The sequence below is a fragment of the Tamandua tetradactyla genome, chromosome 3 (assembly GCF_023851605.1).
Source record: "Tamandua tetradactyla isolate mTamTet1 chromosome 3, mTamTet1.pri, whole genome shotgun sequence".
In the NCBI taxonomy this organism is placed as follows: Eukaryota; Metazoa; Chordata; class Mammalia; order Pilosa; family Myrmecophagidae; genus Tamandua; species Tamandua tetradactyla.
This window is the reverse complement of record NC_135329.1, coordinates 209,541,603-209,560,971: the sequence shown is the minus strand read 5'-3', so window position 1 is coordinate 209,560,971 and position 19,369 is coordinate 209,541,603. Positions and strand designations below refer to the sequence as shown.

The following is a 19,369-nucleotide window of genomic DNA, read 5'->3' as shown; positions in this document are numbered from 1 at the left end:
AAATCAAAGCCCTTTAAAGTGCCACCAAAGTCCTTCAACAAACGTTTGCTAAGTGGGTGAAAGAAAGAAAAAACAAAAAAAAGAGAGAAAGAGAAGGCCTAGAGAAGATAAGGGCAGCCAGAATGCTTTCCAAATCACACCTGCTAATCAAAGCTATAGGACCCTGTGAGGGAATATAAAGGACATACCAACAGCAATTCACCACTAGCACGCAGTTAGTGGAATTTCAGCCAGCTAGCTCAGAACCACACGTATTTCACACAAGAAAATGCCAAAGAATTTTGAAGCACATAGAAGATAACTATCCAAAACTTAAATTCCTCTGGGAACAGAACAGAGGAAGACAGAACTGCTGGACTGTGTGGTGGAGGGCTTGCTGACAGGCAGCAGGTCCTGGGCTGGAATGGCCAAAAGCCCAGTAGCGGCTTTCTCTGACAGCCCCGATGGATTTAGCTTTGGCTTCATGTGAAAACCTGACCCTTCCAGGCCACTCTTTTACTTAATCTGATTAAAATCCAAAGACTACCAGAAAAAAGGAATATGTGATCAGCTTATGTTTTTATAAATAATTTCAGATAGTTCATGCTTTCCCCAGGACCCCAAGTAAGAACATGTGGTCAAGGAGACCAGTTTCTGGCTTTACCACTCACTCACCTGTCCAACATTTTGGTGCTGGCACGCTCCAGCTTTTCCAAGATCTGGGGAAGCTGGGTGTCGTCATCACAGGCTGAGCCCCAGCCCAGTACGCGGGCTAGGTCATTCCCTGTCCCGAGAGGCAGCACTCCCAGTTGACACTAAGGAGACAACAGAGAAGACCTGGACATCAGACACCTAGAAGAAAAAGCTACCCACACACACATACTCACACACATACTCCCTGCCTTGTACCCACAACATGGCTAAATGAAGGAGGTGAGAGTTTGGAGCTAAAGCAGGGAGCTTTCACATCCCAAGCAGAGCTTCCCTACACACCTACACAGTATGGAGCCACCCCCCCACAGGGCAGAGCCCCACTCATCCCAGGTTGTCTGACTGCTCCCGTCCCTATATGCCCATATCTCATATCCCCTCATATCCACTGCTACATCCCAACAACTGATCTTTTGTGGCCTCTGTGACCTGCATTTCTGGGAAGCCCATTCTTTTCATTTCTGGTACTGTGACAAATCCTGGCCCTTGCGGTCAGGTATACTCCACAACCCTCACCATCCATCTCTCCCTCACTGTGGTATCTTTTATTCACTTACTGTCTAATTTATCTTCCAAAAACAGCACAACCATTGGCATCATCTCATTCCTCTACAATCACCTTCAATGATTTATAATACCTACAAAAAATAGGTGCTGGGCTGCCCACCCACAGTCCAGACATGAATTTGAGTGCACTCCGAGGATCAGTCCACACGTGCCTTTCAGTACCCCAAAGGACGATGCATGGCTAAGGCCTCCCCTCCTCCTGGGACCCACATCAGAAACCCCTCAAAGCTAGTTCCAGTCCTGCCTCTTCCAGGAAGTCTCTTTCAGCACCCTGGCTGCCCAAGACTGTGCCCACCCTGACCTCTGGCACTCCAGAGACCACCCAGAGTCACCTAAAACCCTGGACTGCAGTTAGTGGGGGCAGGGCCTCATCCTTATACTCCCTACAGCACCTGGTACCACAGCCCCACACCACACACCCTCCCCGTTCTATTCACCTGAGAACAGAAACCAATGGGGGATGCACAGGGAAGAGGCTGGATGGCCCCACCCAGAAAACAGACAATGAGCAGGCAAGAGGCAACAAGGTGTGACATGCACTAGGATGGAGAACCCCAGCACCAGAAGGGTGTACAGAGGGACTAGGGATCCCAGCCAAGGCTTCCTGGAGCCTTCAAGGCAAAGAACAGGTAGCACGGGGGGTCTAGGTAGAGAGGTACTACGGGAAGGGAGGCAAGTAGGAGCTCAGGGATAAGAGTGGAAGGAGTGTGAAACACAAGGGATGAAAGAGAAAGGTAGAGAAGGAAGATAGCCTACCAAAGAACCAGATTTGGTTCTATGTTATGAAGTCTGGACTCTGTCCTAAGAACCAAGGAAACTATCCAGGACATGAGGGAGCATGTGCAGATCCTCCCTTTGGAAGGTTCACATGCCTGAGGTGTGGGGTACGGACAGAGGCCAGGCTTAGTGATGAGACACATGAACTGCTACCAGGTGTTGCCTGCACCAGAGAGCTGCTGCAGGTCAGCAGATACTTTGGTAGACTATGAGTGCCAGTGACTAATCAGAAATGAGGAGAGATGAAGAGGGAAGAATCCGGAACAACTGCCAGATTTCTGGCTTGGATGTTTTCAGACTCCAAGGAATGGAATGTGGGGTGAGGGTGGGGTGAGTGATGAAATCCATTCTGGAAATGTTGACTGGCGGAGACATCTAGAGAAGACCTGGGGCAGCTGGACGTTCAGTTCTGGTATATCTCGGGAGGGAGCTGCAGAGGTGATCTCTGAGCAAGCGTGTGAAGGAGGAGGCCCTGGCAGGGCTGAGGACAGTGGCACTCAAAGGGTGGGTGAGGAGGAAGAAGCCAAAAAGGCTGAGAAGGAGCAGCCAAGAAGAGAGGACAAACAGAGGGTGTGGGTTCTGGGGAAGCCAGGCAGAAGGAGAGAAAGAGGCCAGGGCATTAAATGCCACAGAAAACCCAAAGAAGATTAAGGTCTGCTGAATTCGGCCTGATAAATGAAAACAGACAACACTGGTTTCACTGTCTTTCCAACCCAGGATAATGAACTTGTAAATAATCTGCATAGTCAACAAAACTTGAAATTGGATCTAAGTGTACTACCCTAAGCTCACCACTAGGAAGCAATATTTCCCTTTCCTGAGCAACTGGTTGAGCCTCAGAGGAACCTTCCACAGATCCAGTTAAGACCATCTAGTCTCCAAAATTATCACTGTTGCTGGAGATAAATCCTGGCCACAAAAAAGACCATCACTCTCCAGTGAAGCGGGCAGGGAGGGGTGTGGGTAGGAACACTAAATCTCTGAACAATAAATTCAAGCCAAATAAAAAGGTCTGGGGGAAAAAAAAGACCATAAACATACTGTAAGAAGATATGGATGAATATTTTTATCATTTTAGGGTATGAGCAGGTATCATAAAGCACAATAGAAAAGACAAAAATCATTAAGAGAAGCACCAAAAACAAATATGGTGAAAGAAAAGCTACAAACCCGGGAAAAAATCGTCTGCAACATGACAGACAAGGAGCTAATGTCCCTAATATAACAATAACCTTTAGAAAATTAAAAGAGAATGCAAGGTGACTATTCCACTAGAAAATTGGGCAAAAACATGAATGGGTGATTCATTTAAAACTTCAGTCAATCAAAGAGAAGTGTGACTGCACCAGGAATCAAATAAATGAAAATAAAAATGGCATAACCAAAATGGATGGTGTCGGGGATGAAGACCATCTGAGGCTGAATTTTTAAAAGTGGTTGACAGAATAGCATAGGTAACATGATTTCATTTAAAATTAAACTGCATTACACACATACCATATGTACAACAGAGAGAAGGCTGAAAGACAGTTACCAAATTGTTAACAGTGGTTAAACATCATGGGGCGAGGCGGAGTAAAGAGTCAAGCATTTCACAATAGGCTATCTGTTTTGATTTTAATACCAAAAAACCAAGCCCAGTGAGTCTTTACTCTGACTTGAGAAGTGCAGGCATCTTTCTATTCCTACCTCACAAGCAAGAGGCATCACACAATAAAGTAAACCCATCAGCACTAAACTACCTCACCACCCAAGGGAGAGCAGGCATGGCGCAGAGAGAGAACAGTCCCCACCCAACCCACCCCTCCCGCCTAAGACCATTCTGGACTAGAATCCATTTGGTAGGTCCCTTTGCTTGCTAAATTTCCCTTTTACATATCAGAGCTGGCGCTTCTGGGCCTCCATCAAGTTGCCGGCTCTCTCCTTTCCTCCTCCCCCTGGCCACCACCTGCATGAGAACCTCCCACACTGGTCTTCTCCACACACTCGTCTTCCATGGCAGACAAAGCCACTGCAAGGAGGATAGGAACATCACGGACTTCAGTTCTGGCACTGCTCTTCCCAGGGCTGGGGCTCACTACACAGCTCTAGCCAAGTACCTGTTTGTGAAGATTGAGGCTGTCAATTTCAGAGAGGACCCAGCCAACGCTGCCATCCCCACCACAAACCAGAATCCGGAACGTATCAAACTTTTGGAATAACCGTAAGCTGCAGAGAAAAGAGAGAGCAAATGAAAAGAGGTACATTCTGAAGGACAAATCACTGACTTACTCGATTCTAGGATGTGAGGGTGAGGGGTGGGCGTGGGGGTCATACCTGTGCTCCTCCTGTCTGACCCTGACCCCACCCACTGGCATATAAGCCTCTCTGAGGCCAAAGCCCAGGTGTGCGCCTTGACCGTTCTGTCATGGTGGGGAGGACTTGTGGAGGACACCTGCACTGGGGCTCAGCTAACCCGTCCACCTAGAGCCCCAGAGCAAAGAGGCAAGGCCGACTCAGGCTTGGGGAACAAGTGGGTCCTCAGCAGAAGCCATGACAACTTGGCACACCCTCACCACTGTCCCACCTCCAGCAGGTCTAGCTCCAGCCCCAAACTGCATGGCCAACCACAAGCTTTCCAGTAGCCCAGATCCGAAGCCTGGAGGAAGCAGCTGCTTCTAGGCACTGTCAAACCATGGCACCCTGCGCCACCTTTCTATCCCCTCAACTCCGCACTCAGGTTTCCACCTCAAGCAGTAGAAAGCCCAGACAGCCAAATTCTCTGTCTTGCAACAGCCTTCAGCCTCTTCAGCCCATTGCCTCTGTGCTGCCACACAGTGCTGCCCAGGCACTGAGCCCCACACCCACTTCTCGGTAACTCCCTGGCCGCCTTACCCCTCACTACAGTGCTCCCCACCCAGCACCACTGCAGTCTCTACTCTCTTCTCACCCAGCTGAGTGGCCTTACCATGTGTGGCTGATGACCCTCAATCAATACCCTCAGGCCTCTTCCTGAAGTCCCATCCTTGCATCTGTCTACCAGAAAGTGCCACTCAGTGGCCCTGCAGATACCCACATCAGGACAGCACCCCGCCCTTGTCCACGGTGTCCTCTCTCAGAAGCCAGATGCCTCCCTCAGCCACGGCCTGCTACAGTCCCCTCCATGACACATCCCTCCACACCCACTCAGCACTATCACTTCACACGCAGGTTCCTGCAAGGGCCCCCAATCTACCTCCTCTCCTTCTGGACCCCTCCAGTTTGGGCAATCCATGTGATGTTTCTAAAACAAAAATCTCTTTAAAGCTCTGGCTTCAACAGGTTCCCATGGGTTTTCAGAAACTAACTGGTCGACCTAGCACTTGGGCGCTCCTGATGGCGGCTTCCACCTCTCCACCCTGGGGCACGCCCCCTCACCCCGAATGGCTCTGCAGTGCCCCCTCAGCCATTAAAATACCAACCCCCTCTCAAATCCTAGCTTTGCTGAAAAACCGAAACCCCAACTGATTTACACAGCCCTTTTCTGTATTCCCACAGAATCTCTCAACATGCTACCAAGGAAGCCAAGTGACTCCGTCTCATCATCCTGGACTGTCCAGGCAAGCTCGCACGCCAGTCTCCAGCACAGTGCCTGGCCCAGAGGAAGAACTCAGAAAACAAGAGGAATGGACGGCTCTGTGTAACTCAGGGCAGGTGTAGTGGTGAAGCTCTCCAGCAGCAAGGCTACCCCCAGCTCAGGGCACGATGGAAACGCTCATACAAGTCCCTACCACCGTGCTATAACCTGAGGCCTCCTGTTCTCTGGAGCAAAGGTGACCCACTGAGGCCAGGAGCTGGGAAATGGAGCATAATTTCTAGGTTTTATTACAGTGAGCCCAGGCTACATCCCAGAACCAGGAATTTACTCAATCACATTATACACTTCTCTGGGGGCTTCCTAAGTTGTCTTGTCTCATATTTAACTCCTACTATGAATTGTGGGGTTTTGAATGCATGCCAAAATTAATATATTATTCTCAACTTTCACAGCAGTCTGTCTTGTCCAATGCCATTTCAAAGCACTTATCCCAATATCCCTACCGAGTTTAATTACAACCTGATCCTGCTGAACATATCAGGACAGGGATATTAACTTTCCCTACAACCAATCTAGCAGTGAATGTGACCCTGCATCACTCAGCTCATACATACAGCCTTCTGCAGAAATCTGTGCAGTACTGCCTTTGAGGAAATAGATCAGAAATGCTGCCATTAGTAATTTTTCTCCAACAAAACTTTGCTGCAAGTGTGGAGATTCAATTTATCTAAGACACCCAAATGACAAGGCTGAAGAAAAACAGCTTGCACAGGTACCCCCAACCCAAACAACTCTCACTGAGCCAGCCAGGCTCATGTCACAGTAGCACCTAGTTCCACAAACAGCAAAATCCTGGAATCCTCTCAGGAAATATACAACCAGAAAATAGGATCCACAAGCCGTTTCCATTACAAAATCCTCAAACAGGCTCCAAGTACCTGCTCCTACCTAGAATGGGTTCTCCCAAACAAGAAAGTCACTAGTAAACCTCCATGGCACCATGGGACAGAAATCCTAGAATCAGCTGGGACTCAGCATCAAGGGACTGAGAAAAACTTCTCGACCAAAAGGGAGAAGAGAGACATGAGACAAAATAAAGTGTCAGTGGCTGACAGAGTTCAAACAGTAGAGAGGTCATCCTGAAGGTTATTCTTATGCATTATATAGACATCACTTTTTTAGTTTAAGGTGTATTAGAGAGGCTAGAGGGAAGTGCCTAAAACTGCAAAGCTGTGTTCCAGTAGCCATGTTTCTTGAAGATGATTGTATAATGATACAGCTTTCGTAATGTGACTATGTGATTGTGAAAACCTTGTGTCTGATGCTCCTTTTATCTACGGCATGGACAGATGAGTAAAACATATGATTAAAAATAAATAAATAATAGGGGGAACAAATGTTAAAATAAATTGAGTAGATTGAAAAACAAAAGAAAATCACTAGTCCAAATCACAAAATTTAGAGAAACAAATATTTTCTACAAATCTAGAAAACGGGCAAAATTAAGAAGCACAAACCAGATCTCCAGCCAGCAGATAATGTACTGACTGGCTCCTTGAATGTCTCCATTGCACACATTCTGGTGTGGCTGCCTCTTGCCCTTCTCAAACGGAAAACCTCCCTTTCGGCTGCGTTAAATAAAAGCTTCCTACTCAACACTAAAAAGAACAAGGCAGGCATGCAAATGCTGGCATGAAAAAATGCCCACAATGCTGCGTGCTGACACCCGTAAAAAGCTGCTGCTGAACTGCAAAAAAGTAGGACCCCGTTGGGTTTAAAAAGTGTGTATGTACAAGTGACTGAAATACGCATTTAAAAATAGGAAGAACATGCACTTCAATTAATTATTAAGAGTGGGTACCTCTGCAGAGTGAAATTAGGGGAGGCAATGGTTCAAGAAAGACAGCTTTTATTTCCTGTTTTAAAATTTCTGAATCTTTGCTTTCTTTTTCTTTCTTTTTAAAAAGCATGTTATCACCTGCATTTTTTTTTTTTTCTTTTTTCCTTCTGGTGTTTTAATTTTACTTAGGTAATACATACAACATAAAATTTCCCACTTAACATTTCCAACTTACAATTCAGTGGTGTCAGCTACTTTCAGAAAATTCCAAAAACTCCAAGAAAGACACACTTTAGAAACTCCTACCCAAGATGTGGTCCTCCATTCATGAGGTCAAAAACCTGGGCAGGGTTCAGCAGTTGTTTGAATCTTCGAAGGAACTTCACACCCTGGTTGTCCCCACTTTTTGAGTTCACAAAGACCAACAATGGACTCGTGCAAGAGGGAGGACACGTTGCCTTCCAGAACCCTGAATGTGAGGATGGAAAAAGACAAAAGGACATTTGAAAGGCATCAAGGGCACTGCTAATCATAAAGCAAAATGTTGTATGCCCAAGGTATCTATAACCTGCACCTGCAGACCCAGTAAATCACTAAGAGCTTAACAAACACACTTCTGCATCACCTATCCCCACAGACAGGAGTTTGGCCAGTTTGACCTCACATTACAAGGATTCTGCATTTCAGAAAGATGTTGCATCTCATTGCTATCTTTCCCTTTTGCTCCCAATCTGGTACAGTTGATTTCCTCATAGAAACTCAACAGTTCCCAGCTCTCCACCCATATATAACACAAGTCTCATATATCACATGGGCCCATTAGAGCTAACATACGCTCTAGAGGGAGACTGGAACACAGCTTCAACTCCTTACATCAGCAACAGAGAAGCATCTTAGAACTGGTTTCTCTGCGACAGCCAATTTGATTGGACCCTCACCTTTGAGTACTAAACCAGCCTCGAGTCTCAAGTGTAGCCAAGGGCAATCAGCAGGCCGCCATTTTCCACCTATCTAGCTCCTTGTACTTCAAGTGGCTGCACCTGACTTCTTGCTGCCCACACTTCAAAATCATCAATGCTGGCATTCCACAGGAGAAGATGCTGGACAAAACAGGTGGGTACCTACCATCTGAATCGATGCTGTTGAGAGCCGTGGGCGGAATGACGGACACTTTGCACAAGCCAAGTGGACACTTGGTCAGCAGCGAGTCCTTACATGACGTGTGCACCTGAAACAATGACCCACTCATCAGAGGGGCCCAGCCCCACAGCTGGAGCACCAAGCCCACAGAGTGGGTGCCCTGGGAACCATGCTGACCTGCTCCCTCAGAGCACCATGGGTCTTGGCAGTGCACTCAGGAAAGCCGCACAGCAACTTGTAGACAGATGGAAACACCAGGCAGGCCACCCACCTCAGTTCCCACAAGTGATCTAAAGCCCCTGGCCCTTTTAGCAAGAGCTAACTTAAATTCTCACCCAGAAAAAGAGAAGATGCTCCCAAGGTTCAACAGAAATTGTTCTCTCAGCTACCGAGCCTCCAAATTCCTGTTTCTTGGTATTCAACCCCTTCAGTGAGTTAACAAGCAGAGTTTTGATCATCATGAAGGTCTCGCACTGTTACTCTCTCAAGTCTTCTGCATGCGCTTCCCTTATCAGCACAACAGGGACAATCACAGTCCCGCCCTAAGAGGATGAACACCCACTCTGATACGAGTAGGAAACGACCTAACACCTGACTGCACAGTAACTACTGGTTGCTGGGACTTGCACAGCCCCAAGAGGGAGCCTCTCCTGGCCTGCCGGCTACCATCTTTTCACTAGCGGGGCACAGGCCACAGCAGAGGTCACTGAGCTCTCATGAAAAGCAGCAGGCCGGGAACTGCCCACTAGAGCCACCATTCCACAGCTCTGACCCATTTCCCCTCCCTCCACGCCTCTTTGCCCCTGGCAAGGACTAGAACCCTGACCCCACCCACCTTCAAGTGCCTCCCCCTACATCCCCAAGCCCAAGTGGTCACCAGGCTTATCTCTGCAGCCTTTCCCAGATCTACTTCTCCCTCTGGTCCCATCTCACCTTCCTGGCCCCTCTCCAACCATGCCCCACTGGAAGCACAGTGACCACCTCTCCCTCTCCCAGCCAGCACAAGTCATGGCTCTGTGCTGTCACATTGCCTTTACCAGGGTACCTGTGTGCTTACAACAGTGACTCTCCCTGGATCACAGGCTCCTTGGGCAATGTATCTTTCTACTCCTACCTGTGCCTAGATTCTACCTGGCTACTAGGTGTTCTAACCAGATAACCACAGACACCACCCTCTAATAATCAACTTGGTGGCATGTGTGTCTCAGCTTCCCTCACATCCTCTTGGAAATACATCTTGCCCAAAAGAGCCATAACCATCCCTCATGTCCAACAGAAAGTCAACACACAGACCACATCTTTGCTTCTACCAATGTTGTGCTCCCCATCAATGCCCCAGAGTGCCTCCAAACCTTCCTTTGAGGTCAAAGAAACTGCCAACTAACTTTCTATGAACAACCATCTCCATGAGCTGGGTAAGATGCCACTGAGGGAGGAGCTAAGTCAATTAAGACATGCACATGCGTCTAAATGGCAAGACTAAATTTTAGGAAAAGGACAACCAAAAACAGCCATTCTGTTTTTGTAAATAGGTGAACTCAGAGCCAGAGGAGCCTTTGAACTGAATATCCATCCCAGAACTGAAAAGAAGGATGAAAGTTCACAGCACAAAATTCAGAGGACAAAGAGCCCCCTCAGTGCCCCCTCACCATGGCCTTGCCCTTAAAAGTGCCCCTCACCAAGGCCTTAACCATGTCCCCCCCACTATGCCTTCTCACCATGGTCTTGACCACCCCCTCCCCGTATTCCCTCACCATGGTCTTGAATCCCCAGTGCCCCCTCACTGTGGCCTTAACTACCCTCCATGCCTACTCACCATGGCCTTGCACCAAAGGCAGCGCCAATCTTGCAGGCGCAGCACACTGCCACAGGTCCTGTCGCACACGGTGCACTTGGCACTCACAGGGAGGTTTCCTTCCAGCCACTGGTGGGGCATGGCTATCTGCAGGCCAAGCAGAGACAGGGACTAGCGTCTCTCCTGGAACTCCCATCCCAAGGCCAGTCCCACAAAGCTCAGTAATGGGGAAAGGAAGCCCACAGGCATAAACACTCCTCATAAATTCAATTAAGACATTCTCCTTGACAGAAACGCTCCCTCCAGGGGGCAGTGAAGGGGCAGAGGACAGGTGGGGACAGCCGAGTGCTGACCCCTGGCCCTACTCCAGCCCCCAACTGCATGTTCGACATACTCACAGGGGGTCATATGGAGCCCCAAACAACAGCCAAGCCCCAAGCCCCCAATGTTGCATGCTGTGACTAGGTGCCAGCATGACCAGCCCAAATGAGACCTGCGAGGAGGGAGCAAAACGCAGAATGGTAGAGGTAAAGGGGGAAAAGCTGCAGCCAGTCTGGCCAGGCACATGCTAGAACAGAAAGAGGGGACATGCAAACTGGCTGTGTGCGTCCATAGCCTCCAGCATACCCCATCTTCATCCTCGATGATGTCCTTCCCAATTGAGGCCAGTGTGGTCCACTTGCAGTTGTTGGTCGCACGCACAGCACAACGCTTGTGGGCTTTAAATTTGCACACTAGGAGGAAATAAGCATATCAGCCCCCAAGTCTCTTTCCTGACAGGAACTTTACAGGCAAAAGGAGACAGAATCTTTTGCGTGGCCCTGGGCTTCCTGGGGAACAGGAAAACAAGCAGATCATTCCCTATGCTATGAACTTAGCTGCTGAGACATGAGTAGAGACAACTGCCAGCGAAATCAGAGGCATCAAGTCCTAGCCAGGAACTGGTGTACTTATTCTAAAGGGCCAGAGAGTCAATATTTTAGGCTCTGTGGGCCAGACTATCTCTGTCGCAACCACTCAACTTGGCAGTTGCAGCGTAAAAGCAGCCATAGAAAATACTTTATGGACATGAAATTTGAATTTCATATTTTCACATGTCAGGATTTATCATTCTTCTTTTGATTCTTTTCAAGCATTTAAAAATGTAAGAAATAATATGGATTAAAAATAAATAAATAATAGGGGGAACAAATGTTAAAACAAATTTAGTAGATTGAAAAGCTAGTGGATCAATGAAAGGGAGAGGTAAGGGGTATGGTAAGTATGAATTTTTTCTGTTTTATTTCTTTTCCTGAATTGATGCAAATGTTCTAAGAGATGATCATGATGATAAATATACAACTAAAAAAAAATGTAAAAAATATTCTCAAGCTCATGGTGGTACAAAAAATAGGAGGCCAGCTGGAAGTGACTGATACCCGCAGACTACTGAGCCCTGCTTTAACCACTCTTGTCATCCCCAGACTGGAGGTCCTAGCCCAAATACCATAACTTGACCTCTAGGGCTGGAAGGCACTTGCACTCCGTATGTCCACAACCCTATCTACCCAGGCAGGGAGGGAGGATATTATCACTTTGGGGCTGACAGGCATTTTAAAAGTCCTTTTCCCTCTATGTTCTCTATGATTCATCTTTGTTTCTCTCCAATACCATTTCTCTTTAAATTTTGTCCAAATACTGTAAAAAAGAATTCATTGAGGATCCTCAGTAAGTAACATAAATAACCATGGTATCATAGAAATCAGTTTAATCCTAACTGGGTAAACGGGTGGCAAAGGGCTTACTCATGGGAACAGATGTTTGGATAGCCAAGGCTTTATCAAGTAAAACTTCAGGCCTCCCTTCCCAACAGAGTCACAGAGCCCTGTGCTCACCTTCACAGGACAACCCGTGGGACGTGACCCCAGAGAGGGCCTCACGACACACGTTGCAGTAGGTCGGCCGTGCGTGGGAACAGGCGTACCAATTGTGTGTCCCTGAGAAATGGTCCATGCTGTACTGGGTAGGCTGGAAGAATAAAATAAAGATGGTGAAGATAAGTCATTCTTCTGAAATTCCTACACGTGGTACCACGAACAAGATTCAATAAAGTATCCAAGCAAGGAGAGGAGGAAGGTTCCCAAAGGACAAGGGCATATTCTGATGGAGCTGCAGAAAGGAGCAGCCACAAGCCTGAATTGTGAGAGGCGCATACTGCAAGAGGGGATCCCAGAACTGTGCTGACAATACGCGGGAGACCACCGACAGGCAGCACGTTGCAGGGGATGGGGGTGGGGGGAGCCAAGACAGACATTTGCAGAAGGGACATCTCCTTGTTTAACCTCAAAATGTTCCCTGTTCTGGACAGTCTTCAGTGCTGCAATCCAATCTTCCATTTCTTTTCTGTTATCAGCACATAAGATGAGCCTCCTACATGGCGTGATGACCTAGATAAAGAAACAAGTAGCAAATCCAATATACCCATGAACGAAGGACAGGTGCTAACAGCTATATTCACTTTCACCAAAAATGGAGATATTTTATGAAAAAATACTATTTCATTCAGCCATTCATATTTAAGGAACAGAACATAAAAATGGCCATCACAGTTCACTAAAAAAAAACAGCAATCTCAAACCAGAAAGATAATCAAATGTAGTTTCTATATCCATCAACAGTCAATTAAATAGACAGTTACCAACTATTTCCTACCTATCTGGTCCTGAGAAATCGATAAAGTAGGAGGAGAATGACACAGTCACTGTTGCTCGGCATCTGAATGGCTTAGGAAAAGTCTGGTCTACAGCTATGCTAGAAATAACACAAGCACTTCAAATGTATCAGATACGGATGAGCTTCTAGAATATTTCTAATCCAATACAACAGAATGACAGCCAGCTATTACAGTCAAAATCTGAATAACTTCACTGGAAAGGAGGTCGTCAACCCAGTAAATGATCGACAGATTAAAATAACATCCACAATACAGAAAGATTTTACAACTTAACAGGGAAAAAGTCCTTCCTAACAGAAAAAAAGGCAATGTACTTGTACTTCACAAAATAAATACAAAATGGCTAATAAGTGAATAAAAAGATGCTAAAACACCCTGATTAGAGAATGCAAATTAAGAAAGCAAACTATTTTTCACCTACCACTGGCAACATTTTAGATGATAATTCAGCATTGGCAAAGGTATAGGAGAAAAGAGTTGTCCTAAAATACTGATAGGAGATAAGCAGATGCAAACTTTTTACAGGGCAATTTGACAATGTCAGTCAAAATTTTTAAAGGGGGTAATCTTTTACTTAATTTCATTTTGATGGTTCCAATGTTAAAGCCACAAAACAAGGAACAGTGAGATGTATGGATTCTCCATCAGTGCCCCCTCATCCTGGTTCCCTCCCTTTCCCATAGATAGTTTTGTTTTGTTTTTTTTATTATTTATCCTTCCATTTTAAAGATATTTGCCAATTTATGCAAATATTCATAGTCCCTCTTTTTAAAACTACAGTATACCATACACCCTTTAATCCGTATTTGTTTTGTTTTTTTATGGGGTTTTTTTGGTTTTGTTTTTGTTTTTTTTTTGCTTAATTATATTTCTTGGTGACTGGGCACCAGCAAGTTAGAGATTTTTCTTGCGATCTCTTACAGCTGTACAGCTCCCCACTGGATGGATGCACCACAGTCTATACAGCCAGGCTGCTATCAGAGGAAAGTTGGTGCTGTTTAAAATCCTTTGCTACTTGAGACAATGCTCCAAAAAGTAGCCTTCGCATGGCTGGATCGTTTCATCATTTTACTTTTGGATAAATTCCTAGAAGTAGAATTACCCTGACAAAGAGTAAATGCAGATATAATTCTGCTAGCAGCTACTGCCAAATTCCTCTTCAAAGGGGTTGTACCATTTTGCCTTGTACCAGCAGTGTAATGAAATGCCTGTCTCTTCAGGGAGTGACCAAGAAAACATGTTACTTAACTTCTGGATTTTTGCCCAGTTTATAGTTTTTAAATTTACATCAGGAATACCCAATCTAAATTATTAGACGATCATGTTTCTGGCTCAGTGAATTTTAGAAACTTCTGGAAACTGTCTACAATGATTTCATTAAAGTTACCTGCAACATTTAAGTACAGAGGGGGCTGAAAAGAAGCGGATCACAAACTCTTGACACCGCTCACCCCTGCATGGCTCCAGAGCAATCTGGATAATTAAACACAGGCCCAGCTGGGTGTAGAAAGAAGTCAAGTGGAAAGAGGGGGGGCAGGGGCACAAAAAACTGAGAAAGTAAGACTGGAGGAACTGCATACTTCCTGAGGCTGCAATGGGACAGGTCACTCCCTGGTGCCTGGAACGCACCAAGCATACTCCTCTGTCACAGCATCGACGAGCCCATCTGCTCATCAAGTGTCTCCTGACAGCTTGTTCTAGACTTGGGCACTGAAACAAGAGGGGCAGGGATTCTACTTGCACAGGACTTATATTGGTCGGGATGGGAGACAGACAAAAGAGAATACAATTTCAGATACTGATACCAGCCACGAAGACAACAAAGCTGGGTTGTTATGAAGAGTGCTGGTGGGCACTCTAGACAAGGGGTCAGTAACTGAGGATGGATGCTGCTGCACCCAGGGTCGCCTAGCTATGAGCTCCTTTTACCCTCATCCCTCCAGTGCCAGGGCCTGGCTCAGGGCGGACTCCTCAAGTTTGAGAAAAACACAAATTCAGGGGTCATTTAATCCAGATCAATCCAACCACCAGTGTTAAAACCAAGTTCACACAACTTCAGTGTCCTGACACCAAAGCCACTGATTCTGCCCCCATCACGTACGCACTATTAAGACCCGGGCTCTGCATTCAGCAAGTTGATCCCAGGCCCCTTTGCCACGCTACAGGGAAAAGAAGAGGCACACACTGAAACTATTTTCATTAACTACGTGTTTTATGAACTTTTCAATATGAATATATTTCACAAAACATTGTGCTAAAAAAAAACAAGAATAGGAAATTATTTCATTTAACTTCTATCATATTCTGACCTTTAAAACCTACACATAAAATTACAGTTTTACAGAATTATATGCTTTTCCTATTTTCCAATGATATGGTTATAATGTGAGCTATTAAAACAAAAACCTAAATGGACAACTTCAGCTGGGTCAAGACCTCAAAACACTGGATTATGCAGCTACCTTATTCTTCATTTTCCTTTTCCTGTTTATTCACAACTGGAAAAGATATATTAATGTTACGGCTCTTAAATTCTCAAGTTCTCCATTTAAAACCAAGTACAGAGAAAGAGAACGTTTTTGTCTTAGATGTTATTGTGATTTGTTTATGTAATACTGTTAGATAAAATTTACATAATGTAAAATTCACCATTTTAAAGTGTATAATTCAGTAATCTTCTGTGCATTCATAATGTTGTGCAACCATCACCACTGTCTAATTCCAGAAGATTTTCATCATTCCAAAGAGGAACCCCACACCCACTACAGTCACTTCCCATCCCCTGACAGCCACTAATGTACTTTCTCTCTCTATGGATTTGCCTATTGTGGGCATTTCATATAAATGGAATCATAAAGCATGTGACCTTTTGTGACTGGCTTCTTTCACTTAGCATGATGTTTGCAAGGGTCATCTATGTTGTAGCATGAACAGTATTTCATTCTTTTGTATATAAGAATAACATCCCATCATTTGGATGTCACATTTTGTTCATCCATTCATCACTGAATGGACATTTGGGTTGTTTCCACTTGGTAATTATGAATAATGCTGCTATGAATGTGCATGTATACATTTCTGTGTGAGCAAATATCTTCAAATCTCTTAAATATATACCTAGGAGTGGAATTACTAGTCATATGGTAATCTCTACTTTTTCAGGAACTATCAAACTCTTTTCCATAACAGCTGCACCATTTTACATTCCCATCAGGAATGCACAAGTTTTCCAATTTCCCCATATCCTCCCTCTCAATTCTATTCTACTGATCTGTGCCAACACCACACTGTTCTGATTACTGTAGCATTGTGGTATGTTTCATTTTTCTTGTTCAAGATTATCTTTGCTATTTGGGGCTCCTTGTCATTTCATATGAATTTTAGGATCATCTTTTCCATTTCTGCAAAAAGGCCATTAATTTTGATAGGGATTATACTGAATCTGTAGGATCACTTTGGGACATTTTGCTATCTTAACAGTGTTAAGTTTTCCCATCCATGAACATGGGATGTCTTCCCATTCACTGCGTATTCTTTAATTTCTTTCAGCAACCTTTTGTAGTTTTCAGTGTCCCAGTCTTATGTCATTTTCCCAAGTATTTCATTCTGTTTGTATTATACTTAGAACTGTATTGTATAATAAAGAATATTATAAATGGAACTGTTTCCTTAATTTCCTTTTGGGATTGTTCAGTGCAAGTGTATAGAAATACCACTGATTTTTATATATTAATGTTGCATTCTGCAACTTTGCTGAACTTGTTTATGAGCTGTAATAGTCTTTTTGTGTATTAGTTAGGGTTTTCTATACATAAGATAATGTCTTGTGTGGATAGTTTACTTCTTCCTTTCCAACGTCTTTTATTTCTCTTTCTAATTGCTCAAGTAGAACCTCCAGTACAATGTTGAATAGAAGTAACAAGAGTGATATCCTTATCTTGGGAAAGCTCTCAGTCATTTGCCATTAAGTATGACATTAGCTCTGACTTTTTTCATAGCCCTTTCTGAGGTTGAAGAAGTTTTCCTCTACTCTTTATTTAATGACTAATTACTCATTTACTGAGTAATTCTTATCATGAAAGTGTGACAGATTTTGTCAAACGCTTTTTCCTACATTTATTGAGATGACTATGTGGGTTTTTTTTCCCTTCATCCTATTACTATGGTGTAATATTACACTGACTGATTTTCATGTTAAACCACCCTTGCATTCCTGGAATAAATCCTTTTAATATGCTACTGGATTGACTTTGCTAGTATTTTTTTGAGGATTCTTGCTACTATATTCAAAATAACATTGAATATGGTGTGTCATTTTTTTTTCTTTGTATGGCTTTGGTATCAGAGTAATACTGGCCTAGTAGAATGAGTTAGAAGCATCACCTACACCGCACCCTCCAACTTCTACATTTTTAGAAGAGTTTGAGAAAGACTGAAGTCAATTCTTCTTTAAACACTTGGTAGAATTTGCCAGAGAAGTCATCTGGTGCCAGGCTTTTCTACGTTGGAATTGTTTGGTTTATTGATTTAATAATCTCTTTACTTGTTATATGTCTCTTCAGACTTTCTATTTTTTCTTGAAAGAGAAAATATATTTTACTTTGTATCTTTTAGGGATTTTATTACGAGTTATACAATGTGATACTTACAGAAAATAACAATGAGTTTTTTATGACTCATTCTATTTTAGGTCTTGTCTCTACTACTCCTAACAATCTTTACAAGATGCAGTGCTCCAATTATTTCAGAACTCTATCTAATTTGAGAAAATAAATGTTTGGACCCACCACCTTCCACATGCCAAAGGAGATTTACTGGAATAGCATCATGGGTGCTGGGCACAACTGGATAAGCAAATTTTAGGCAAAACTATCAAGCATAAAGACAATGGGTCCATGAAACAAATGACAAATGACATAATTTCCTCAAGCTGTGCAATCATTTACAGGGAGAACATGCTAAGCAACAGATAAATGTTCAAGAACTCTCTTTTTAGCCTTATTAAAAGGCAGACTCAGACATGAATTCTGCCCAGCCACTAACTGGTTGCAAAGTCTATCTTTGTGTCTCTTCTGGGAAATGGAGATAATAAAAACTACCCAGTAGGGTTGCAACAAGATTGAATGAGATAAAACGTGTACAGGTCCTAGCACAAGGCCAGACACAGTGTGTTTAAGAAATTTTAGAATCCAGGCTCCTGGGTTTGAGGCCCTTACTAGCTATGTAACATTGAGCAGGTAACTTGACCACACCATGTCTCCACTGCCTCATGTGAAAACCAGGGCTATTAACAGTAATGTCACATCCTAGCATTCTTGTAAGGTTTAAATCAGAGAATACCTGTAAAGTATGTCATGCCCCTCACTATCACTATTAGCACTACATAAGACTCTATAAGCGCTCAATCTTAGCATATTATCTGTTTGATACAACCAAAAAATGACTTTTTCAGGACATCATCTTCCTAGTAGTCAAAATTCAACCCCCTCACACCACGAGAATCATGACAGCAGTGCCATGATAAAAATCAACCCCCTGTTTGTCTTCAGTCACTTCCAACCACATTTAAGACAAAATTCTTATTTCTGCTCTCAGACCAGTTATGACTGGGTCCTGTCTATATGTATAGCCTCCTCTGATATCAGTCCCCACTTGCCCCTGCTGCCACAGCCGCACACATGACTTACAAAGCCTGTACATGCTGTGCTGCTCACGCCACCCAGCTCTCACAGTTACCTCTCCATGGTAGCTAACACAGACTTAGGATGTCTCAGGAAATCTTGCTGCTTTACAGGTATGTGCTCATTTAATCCTCCTCATAAACTAACGAATTAGGTCTTAGGAGAGGAGACTGAGGACCAGAAGCTGACTTACCCAAACAGCTGCTGAAATGAGAGGCCAGAACAAAGGTAAGCTAACTCCTAACCTCTACCAAAGAGCTGTTCAGTGTCTAAATAATCAGCAAGACTCGAAGTTAATAATGTAAAGAACAGCAGGGGAAGGGAAGGGAAGGAATCTGTACTCACTATGAGTTCACCTAGGTTCACTAAGAACAAACAGTGTCTGGGGTACTTCACTTCCTTTTTGGCAGGGTGAAGATGGCAGAGGATATCAACTCTGCATTAAGTCATTTGACTGGCTGCCCTTCCCACTATCACCAGGTTTCTCAAGAGTTCAAAATAGAAGATGGACAAATAAGATCTGAAGGATAATGACAAAGGCCATTTACTGATTCACCACCAGGCTGAATCACTGCACCAAAATTGCAATGTCCTGTCCAACAATTTCTAA

The 19,369-nt window shown here is 44.3% G+C and overlaps 1 protein-coding gene across 6 annotated transcripts in view; it reads right to left on the bottom strand.

Annotated features, from left to right (window-relative positions):
- The window catches only part of DGKD (diacylglycerol kinase delta), a 173,032-nt gene that overhangs the window by 28,417 nt on the left and 125,246 nt on the right, over window positions 1-19,369 (bottom strand). For 4 of the 6 annotated variants that reach the window (XM_077155451.1, XM_077155453.1, XM_077155456.1 and 1 more), the window contains 8 exons: window positions 12,687-12,791; window positions 12,240-12,372; window positions 10,993-11,099; window positions 10,387-10,512; window positions 8,556-8,658; window positions 7,737-7,899; window positions 4,134-4,242; window positions 655-794 (listed from right to left, as the gene is read on the bottom strand). In XM_077155451.1, coding sequence (XP_077011566.1) covers window positions 655-794; window positions 4,134-4,242; window positions 7,737-7,899; window positions 8,556-8,658; window positions 10,387-10,512; window positions 10,993-11,099; window positions 12,240-12,372; window positions 12,687-12,791 — 986 coding nt within the window. The remainder of the gene's footprint in view (window positions 1-654; window positions 795-4,133; window positions 4,243-7,736; window positions 7,900-8,555; window positions 8,659-10,386; window positions 10,513-10,992; window positions 11,100-12,239; window positions 12,373-12,686; window positions 12,792-19,369) is intronic. The other 2 variants (XM_077155452.1, XM_077155454.1) reach the window with 1 other exon arrangement.